General features: G+C 37.5%; 1 protein-coding gene across 1 annotated transcript; it reads left to right on the top strand.

Moving 5' to 3' along the window:
- Positions 1–424: 424 nt before the first annotated feature.
- LOC118735497 lies at positions 425–2,093 on the top strand. Its single transcript, XM_036465293.1, has 3 exons — positions 425–859; positions 932–1,098; positions 1,181–2,093. The coding sequence occupies exons 1-3, from the start codon at positions 568–570 to the stop codon at positions 1,817–1,819; spliced, it is 1,098 nt and encodes a 365-aa protein (XP_036321186.1). The 5' UTR covers positions 425–567; the 3' UTR covers positions 1,820–2,093.
- Positions 2,094–10,682: the final 8,589 nt, after the last annotated feature.

Genomic DNA, 10,682 nt, shown 5'->3' on the forward strand with positions numbered 1-10,682 from the left:
ATCGCTTTCTAGTAAAAAATGGTAACTTCTGTCAACTTCAACATAACCTCCAAATTTTGCTTGTAAATTTTTGCTTATTTTGTATGTAAACACACTCAGATCACACATGTAAATAACCAAAAATACTCTCAAATTCATTAGAATCCACTTAAACAAGTAATTAAATACTTTTCAACATGAATTAGCAGAGTGCACTTTTCTTTTTTTACAATTTGGTCGCCAAAAAATTCTTGGACTAAAACTGGTAACTTCTGACAGAGAGAGAACCGAATTTACTCTCTTTTTTGTCCTCTCAATAGTCGGAGAACCGAGTACGGGATCGATTTCCAGAAAAATCTGACTGATTCTGACTATTTCTGACTGGTCCGGACTCGTACGGGATCGCCACTATTAAAAGGGAAGAAATTCATCGATTATTTTCTCTTATCGGTCCTTCACTTGTAACGTATACTTTTGACATCCCGAATTTCCTATTTGCATGTACTTTAATTTCACAAATTATTTTCGTTGCTACAATTAAACGATTTTTGATACGGTTGCTGTTGTAAACCTAAATTAGAATTGATCATGGCATCCGTTCGCAAGGATTGCGCACAGCCAGTTTCTAGCCTTCGCCATATTGGCTCCTTTGTGGTGCTTGACTTGGAAAGCAATGATTTGCCCCACATATTCTCCAAGATTGCAATTACGGAACTATGCATGTATGGATTCTCAGCAAACGAATTAGAAATGGAAGCACCAAGGGAAAATAGAAACGGTAATAAATCACCAGTACCGAAGCGGCCGCGAATTTTGCATAAGTTAACTTTGCTCTTCAATCCCAGACGACTCATTCATCCGTCGGCTGAAATAATTACAGGTTTATCATAAAATGTATTGTTTTAAAGCATTTACATATTCAATAACATCGTCTTGCGAATTGTATTTTTAGGACTGAGTAATTATAATCTGGAAAATGAGTCACACTTCGATGAAAACGCAGCTAACACAATCTTAAATTTTATCAAACACATGCCACAACCTGTATGCCTGGTTGCACATAATGGGGACCCTTTCGATTTTCCAATAGTCAAACAAACACTCGATAAGTTTAGTTTGGTACGCGAAGATTATAGCGCATAATTTGTTAGTTAAGTATATAAATTAAATTAAATATATTTTTCTACGCATTTATATCTAGGAGCTGCCGAAAGACACACTGTGTTTGGACTCCTTACGCGCCTTCTGGGGCATAGATGATAGGCTAAAGTCAGTTGCTCCAGAAGCAGAAATACCTTCGAGCCAATCTGATAAGGCACCAGAATTACTGCCATTGCTCGATTTTGACGAACCGAAGAAGATAGGACCTTCATTGGACACAATACAACTTGCGCAACCCATATTGAATTCAACAAATGGACAAGAAACGACGACATTAGCAGATTCGAAACTAACACTTGTAGAGCAACTGGAAGCTGATGCAAAAGTAGACTGGCGCGCACGAAATGAGAGGACACCCAGGCGACCAACTGTAGCTGGTGTGAAGCGAACTCGCTCTGATGAATCAACACCTGGAAAGCAATCATTTGAAGATAACACTGTGTTCAAATCTAAACGTGCACTTTTTTCAAGTAAAAAAGTGGATCGATATCCGCCAAAAGGAGTTTATAAGTTGGAAAATTTGTATGAACGGTATTTTCATGAGAAACCGAAGGATGTACATTATGCCGAAGCCGATGTAGAAACACTGATGCATCTGATGCAAGTATATGGATTAAATTTTCTTGCTTATGCGGAAAATCATGCCATTCCCTTTAATGAAATTAAAATAAGACGGTGATAACACATTGCATGTACACAATTTTACGCTTTAAAGACATAAATACTTAGAATATACTAATCCTTAATAATGAAGCTACATACACACTTACATAGGTATGTATTTGTAAATATATACCTATATATATATATTTTATGAATTTACAAAACGTAAACCATTTTTTGTAAACCTGTGATGGGCGTTTTAGATTATACATTTGATTTTTTGCACATTTTTAATAAATATTTTATATAATTCGACTGATTTAAACACAAATACATTCATACATATAACACATATGCCGATTTCAGCTAATCAGACATTGAACAACCAGTCCACAGTGGTCGGATAAGGCATGTTTTACGCGAAAAAGGCCTATTTTTAAACTGTGATAAATTAACTGGAGTAAAGCCATTCTTATTCAGAAATGTCCAGCGAACTCAAAGCTGGTTAGTATTTTTTATAATATGTGCTGAGCAAGTCGTTGAATCCATTTAATTCAACGAATTCGATCGTGGCTGGTTCTAACAGTTATGAGTTGATAGCTTTCTTAACAATTTTTTTTTTTATGGAAACTTTAAATTATAACAGTAATTGCTGGTTTAGGGCCGTTTGCACCATGTCTAGTTAATTCTAACTCCCAGTTAAACATCTTTATCGACGTTATCGACGCCCATCATATAACATGTGATCGATAAAGCAGTTAACGTGCTTAACTGAAGGATGTACCTCCAGTTAGCGTTAACTAGACATGGTGCAAACGGCCCTTAGTGTTACTTCTTAAAGATGGAAAATGATGATTTCATATGAAATATTACATAATTTTGTTGCCAAATTATGAATATCTTAATAACACGGATTATTGTTCAAAAAATATTTTTTTCAAAAAGGTATAACTAATTTGTAGGGCCGAGTAGGATCTTCATTCCTTTACCAAAAAGTAATGCAAGGGGTCCTATAAGGATGTATGAAAAGAATAGCCGCGCATACTCGCGCCAAAAAGAGTGGCCGCCATTTTTATTAGAAACGCTGCTTATTTCTCAAGAAATATTTTCTTCAAAACGGTATAACTAATGATTAGAGCAGAGTAGGATATTAATTCCTTTACCAAAAATCTACGAAAAGCCGCGCATACTCGCGCCAAAAGGAGTGGCGGCCACTTTTATTGCAATAGACCAACTTTAGCAGTTGCTCCAAATAACATAAAGTATATATAAAGTACACTACGGATTAATGTATTTTTTCTATATTTAGCATCATACTATTTATAAGATGTGTCTTGACAAACCTGAAGTCAATTTTCAAAAACCGGTAAAAACGAATCCAATATGGTGTCCAAGAATTAAAAAAATTACTGAATTTTCATGAAATTTGGTATTTTGAGGTTCTTAAGTTCGCATATTACAAATTTCAATTTAATTTGCTATTTACAGGTCTATTTTGCACGTTACCGAAGATTTTGTAACCGGAAATTTTTATTACCAAAAAATGTTACCGGTTCTTGTCAGGAACGTTGGTAAGGCAGTTAAAATATTCAGCAATTCAGCTATGAAGAATTGTGCAAATTCTGGCATTGCATATTTCACGGTGTAATACTTTACTACCAGCTTATGAGATGGTAACAAAATTTACCGGTTACAAGAGTACACAGAATGTGAAAAGGGTTTAAGAATTGACAGGAACTTTATTTACCGGTTACAAACTTTTTATTACCAGCGCAGAATAGACCTGTTAGAGGTTCGCTTTCATGGCAACTCCGAAGGCTGTTATCGGAAGTTATCGTTACCGAATATTACGCCCTTCCTTACTGGACACATCTGTTATTCTTCTGTATCCAATATGGCGCCCAAGAATTTAAAAAATTACTAAATTTTCATGACATTTGGTATTGCCTTTGACAGTACGGCATTTTTCTGAGGAAGCCCGGGAGGCTCGCAACAAAGACTTCAGATGGTATCGCGAGCATAACACTCGAAAAATGACCAGGAAGGAATCTAACGAAGATTTATTTCACATGTTAATTACTTATAGCATCTGTTACTGTTATATCCAGTATGAGACGACCCCCACTTCGAAAAGCAGATGCCATTTCCGAAGAAGTTATCAGTCTTTTGCGTGAACCAACTCAACGCATCAGTTTTTGTTGAAAGTGACAGCGATGAGTGAAAAAATATTTCGAAATTTCTATTTTAATTTGTTGTCTGTGATATTAGTTAATACAGATTGTTTGGTAGACATTTGAACATACGTGAACTGGTGATAGTTGGGCCATCTGCTATGTGTTCCGCCAGAAATTTCAACTAGGCCCCCAACATTTTATATATATTTTTTTATTTCTCATTTACAAAAATTCAAATCTGAATAACGTTATTTAAAAATGAGAAAACTTTAGTTTTGGAAATCTCCAATTTGGTATAAAATAAAAGAATCTTAAAAAAAATTGTTTGGAATGAACATATAACAGGCGGCCCCAACTATCCCCCATTTATAAATATAATTATTGTTATTAATTCGTAATTTGATTATAAATTCATATATAATAAATCAGTAATTTTGCTTAACAAATATATTGTGTTACTCAACTAAAAATGACAGTTGATTTGACAGATTTCAACTGAAAAAGTTTGAACGTAATATAGAGCTCGAGATCAGCGAGCCTTAAAGCGTAGTACGTTTACTTCTTGGGAAATTCTCCTTATTTTTAGAGTGCCCTACCCTGATATAGGGTAAATTCCTCAGAGGCGAAAACCGTATGGAGGTAGGTGCCTGTCAAACGATCGTAGGGGAACAGACTTGCCTGAGCAGATAGACGATTCGACATTCTGAACAATGAACGATGACGCACCCACCAGGATTATGGGCAGCTGCTGCAGCTCGCCAGACATAACAATAGTCAGAGCTGGTCTGATAAACAGCGTGTCATGGCGACCTATGCTGACTTTGGCCTCAGACCATCTGCCCATAGTCATCTCGATCGATAAACCAACCGACATTGCTTCCGCGGAACACCGGACCTATATCAACTTTTCTAAAGCTGATTGGAAAGGCTTCGCGAAATTTACTGAAAACACCTTCGCTGCGCTCCCCACACCAGTCGACGTCCACCTTGGTGAACGTAAGTTCCGCAGGGCTGTCAACGCTGCTGCAGCTCGCTTCGTACCGGTAGGATGCATAACGGGCCCACGTCCGAAGGCCTGTCACAATCATCGGCTAGAACAGCCGCTTTGGCAGGCCTATACCGGAGATCCCCGTATCAGGGATCTAAACGCGAAGATTCGGCAACTAGTAAACGTACATAAGCGAAAGAAGTGGGAAGAGCATCTGAAGACCTGTAACCTCACCTCTGGTGTGAGTAAGCTTTGGTCAACCGAGAGGTCACTGTCCAATCCGGCGAAGCATGACGGCAGGGTCGAAATTTCTCTCGGCGAGCATGCTTCGTCGGATCCGGAGCGATATGCGAGCTATTTTAGCCGGCAGTTCATACTGCATCCTCCGGTGGACAAAGCCAAGCGTCGAGTGACCAGAAGGCTGCACAAACTGCCAGCAACCTGTGCCCCCTTTGCTTTCACTTGCGGTGAAGTTCAGGTGGCCATCGGGAAGGCGAAAGCCTCCAAAGCCATGGGTCCCGACGGAATATGCATGTTGATGCTGAACAATTTGGGTCCTGCGGGAGTAGTGTACCTAACGGATGTCCTCAATTTGTCAATGGCCTCTCTTATCATCCCAGACATCTGGAAGGTGGCGAGAATGGTCCCACTGCTCAAACCGAGGAAACCAGCCAACAAAGGAGATTCGTATCGACCGATAACTCTCCTTTCCCCGGTAGCGAAGACACTAGAGGCCTTGATGCTCCCGCATTTCACGAACCACCTGACCCCAGCGAAACATCAGCATGGTTTCCGTAAAGTGCACAGTACAACAACAGCACTTAACGGCATAAACTCTCAGATAACTCGTGGCCTTAACCGTAACCGTCCCTGTGAGAGAACTATTCTAGTAGCGTTGCACCTGTCAAAGGCGTTTGACACTGTCAGCCATTCCACGCTACTAGAAGATATAGAGGCTTCTCCCACAGAGGCTCAAACGGTGGTCGCAAATTATCTGAGTGGTCGGCACTCGTCGGTAATGGTTAGAGACAAATCGAGCAAACTCAGGAAAATAAAACAGGGGGTTCCACAGGGTGGTGTCCTTTCCTCGCTACTGTTTAACTTTTATATTTCAAAGCTCCCTCAACCACCAGAGGGAGTATCGATTGTCTCTTACACCGACCATTGCTCGATCATGGCGACTGGGAATGGAATTGATGACTTGTGTTCGAAAGTAAACGGGTATCTCTCCGAGTTTTCTCGCTTCTTCACTGCAAAGTGCCTAGCCCTATTGTCAAAAAAGCACAGAGACGCAACAAGGTCCTCAAGCCGCTAGCCGGCAGTACTAGGGGCAAAGACAAAGAAACATTGCAAGCAACGTACAAGGCAATAGGCCGGCCGGTTTTAAATTACGCAGCACCGGGGACTAGTAGGACGCAGTGGATGAAGCTACAGACGACTCAATACACCGACTGGATGCCATCTGATGTCGCCAGAACACCACCTGCATGACGAGGCGAAAATGTTCCCAGTCAAGGCGCATAACATAATGCTCTGCAAGCAGTTTCTGGTTGGGAGCCACAGACGTGGTCACCCGAACAGACAGCTGCTTGCAGAGGGCTCTCGCCTAGGCACATCAGAAGGCATCTATACGAACTGACGGACGAAGTCCAGAGGTTCATCAAACAACCTCTGAACCCGAAAACTTATCAACAGGGTTTGAACGGCATTCACAGGGAGTCAGTCTCCAGTTATGTAGACTCCAGACCTGTGAATGCCGTTCTAGGCACACAACCACCGGACATTGACGAGACGGAGCTTCATCTGCCTCGCTCTGGCTACTGCAGCAGGTTAAACTCATACCTGAGCAGACTAAACTCGGATGTGCCAAATGAGTGTCAGGCATGCGGAGAGACCCCTCACCACTCGAAACATCTCTTCGCATACCCGGAAAACCCGACAATCCTAACGCCTTTGTCCCTGTGGACCAGGGATGAAAAATGGAAATTTCAGATTGTACCTAATATCATAAAATAAATGAACCTAAATGAGACAGATTGTACCTAAAAAGAGTTACATCATTAATTTGTAGTTTTTTTTTATAAATTTTATACAAAACATGAATACAAAAGATGGATGTACTTTAAACATTATTCGGTTTTTATTTTAATGCGTTGTTTTTGTCTAATTTTGGCTACTGAAAAATATTGGCGAAAAAGGCAAAAAACGCACTTTTCGAAGTATACTTCTTTATCCTGCTTTTTACAAAACAACAGGAAAAGTCTGCTAATTTATCCGATTCCTTTTAATAGGTGCAGGAAACTGCCGTAAATAGCTTCGAAAGCATATTAAATATATTTCCACAAATTAAAAAGCGAATATGGGTCAAATAGCAATAGTTCTCATCTAAAGAAAATATGCAATTTAAAGTCATCCTACTCTCTAAAAAAATTGTGTAAATTTCCTAGCTAAAAGGTAGGTTACTGATTTCCTACCTTATTATTCGCGAAATTATATGCTCGATTATGCAATGGATAGTTTGTTTAAATGGTGTGCGTAAATTTACTACGAAAGTGTGTACAAGGTACAAATACACATCTGCTGTTTGATTTCACCCATAGAATTGTGTAAAGCCGCTAACAAAAAGGATTTTTACACACGAAAATATGTAAACGAGAAAAATACATATTCATCGTGTAAATTTAACAAAAAAATTTAAAAATAAACAAAAATATACTCGATTTAGAGTCGCATTTTTAAACAGATTTTTTAGAGTGTAGACACTGGACTGTATGGGCGAATAAATGCTGGTTTTCATTATGTCATATTTTGACAACAAAATTTGTCGATATATTTTGACAAAAGTTTCTTTCCTTTATCCCTACCTTTATCGATGATATTATGGGCTAAAAACTTACAAATAGCCGCTTTAGTAGCGCATGTACACGCCTGACGGCCTATTCTGATCTAAATCAATCAAAAGACCATTTTCTAGTCCCATTTGACAATTTTTTTTCACTCATTTGACCGCAAATGCCATTGAATTTGACTTAGTGAAAATAAGCGTTAAAATTAATAGAAAAAATTACGAATTTGAGGATAGCTAAGTAAAGCGTTAATTTTTCGTAGTGACTGCTCTAAATGCAATGTAAAATATTTAAGATAATACATAATATGACTTTTTTAATTTGTTCCTTTTGACCACTTTTCTTTAGAATTGTTTATTCTTCAAAATGAAAGCGAAGCTTCTCCCGTGCCTAAAAGTAAATATATTTTATTTATTTATTTTAAATATATATATTAGCACGGTAAAGGAAAAAGAAAAAAAAAACTAAAAATGCATCTGATCTAAAGATGATTGTACCTAAAATCTAGTGACTGTACCTAATGTACCTTCAAGTCATCAAACGTCGGAAAAAGGTACAATTGTACCTACTTTTTCATCCCTGCTGTGGACCGACCCAATTGAGGCTGCACGCTTCTTAGGGCTGCCGTTAGTGGAACTTGACAACAACGACTGATATATTAACCGATCTGGGCGGGGTTGTTGTAGCCGCTACAACTACACCAACAACAACAGTGCCCTACAACTTTGGTATTTGAATGTGCTCGCATTTTTATTAGAAATTGTTGAAAAATTGGCGAAAACTGTGACGATGCAAACATTTTTCGCAAAATTATTATTTTTTAATTTTTATATAAAAAATTCAGGAAATTATGGCCCTATTTTGTATGGCGACTGATAGCTGATGGCAAACCATATACAAAAACTTGCATTACTTATGGCTACTGGCTACAGTTTTCTGTTTCCCGCTTGTGACGATTTTATTATTTGTTTACATAATTTGTTAAACGCATTGGAGCAAAGTTGCCAATTACTTCGAAATGTACATGTCAAAAAAGTAAATTCGGATGTTGTCTGCGTTTTCTGTATTCTGAGATTAATCGCTATACATAATACAAAGTTAGGGCTGCCAGATATCGCTGTTGCCAAACCGGGACACTTTAGGGGGGGCCTCTCGCTCCCTTCCATTTCGCACAGAGAATTTTTCACAATTTGTTTTATTCTTTATAAAAAAAAATATACTTAATACATCAAAAAACAAAACTCAAGATATTCAATAAATTTGCATACAAATTTGCAACTTTTTAATTAGATTTTTTGTAAAAATTTCAATTACATTTTAGGTAATTTTTGGTATTGTTTTTACTGAGAGTTTCTTCCATACAAACTATGTTCGACAATTATTTTTATATGGAAGACACTGTCAGTAAAAAAAAATGGCTAAAAATCAACGAAACTTTTTGGCAACTTCAGACTTGCACTTTATTAATTGGTACAAAAGGTATATTTTCAAAATTTGTCTAACAGATCTGATTAGAAATTGTGATTTGATGAAGAGTCTCCGAGCCAATAATTTTGTACGGCACTGTACTTATAAGCACAAAATTTGAGTACAAGATAACATTAAAATATCAGTCAAATTTTTCTTTGCTGTGGACTTGTTTCAAAACTTCTGACTTTTCCTTAATATAATTGTAAAACTCTGTGCACGTCATTTTTAACGTATTTAGGTACACATGTATATTAATCATAAACTATTGCTTGTGCAAAGTTCAACTATCTGAAGATGTAACTATTTCACAAATGAAACCGGTGAACTGAGCGAAAGAAGTTTAGAATTAAAAAAACGTGCTAAATTTAAAAAAATACGCATATGAAAGAGCACCAACTCAACTACACACACTTTATTATTCAGTCTAGAAATATTAAATTCAAATACGCCCATATAAAAATGAAGCGCTATGCACTTAACGGAAGCTTTTTCATAATTCAGTTAAAAAATATATATTTAAATTCCATGCTACCTGTAATTTGATTTGAACCCTGACCCTCTGGAAAATAACAAATTGTGGCAAGTATCTTTGCGCACTCATCTACAGCTAGACTTGTAAATTTGCATTCAAATGTTGAGTTTGAATCAACACCACGCGTGCGTGGTATTAAAGTGTTGTTTTTAAATACGAACATTTTAGAACGATAAACAAATAAAAATATTCATGTTTCCCTCAGTGAATTCATAAAATTGTAGTTATTTTTGAACTTTTATTCAAATTTCTGCAATCAAATCGAAAACCGGGACATTTAAATGAAGCCCGGGACATTTTAAGGTTGGACCGGGACACCGGGACAAATAGTCTAAAACCGGGACATGTCCGGGAAAACCGGGACGTCTGGCAGCCCTATACAAAGTACGATACTGGTAGCCACGCCTACTAGACCAGCAACTAGACACCAGTTGCCATACATAATAGGGCCATTAAATTCTCTACAAATTTGTGTACAACCGTTTTTTTTAGGAAAAATCCAAAATATGCTTGTTAATCGCAAAAATCCAAAAAAAAACTAAATTCCAAGATGTCGAAATGTTTGATCTAAATTTACTTGGCTAAAATTTAACTTCTAAATTCCTAGAAAACTGTAGTTTTACGTGGAAAAAATCTCAAAAACTTTAAAAGTTGGGGAGGTTCAAAAGTAGGTTAGCCATATTTGACATCGGGGGACAAAACTACTTCAAGTGCCATTTAAACATATTAAATGTTGCACCCACTTATAGGAAATTTTGACCACTTTGTGAAAAATTGTATGAAAATGCTGAACTTTAGGGCCTTTCGAGGCACGTCTTTCTGTTGTCTGATTTTAAAAGCGTTTCGCAGAGCACGTTTTTATGACCAAAGGAACATTTCTAGGGGGTATTGCTTTGTAGCTTAACAAAAAATTTTCTCCATACAACTAA

Source organism: Rhagoletis pomonella, unplaced genomic scaffold, assembly GCF_013731165.1.
Source record: "Rhagoletis pomonella isolate Grant_MI unplaced genomic scaffold, Rhpom_1.0 Rhpom_scaffold_00003, whole genome shotgun sequence".
NCBI lineage: Eukaryota > Metazoa > Arthropoda > Insecta > Diptera > Tephritidae > Rhagoletis > Rhagoletis pomonella.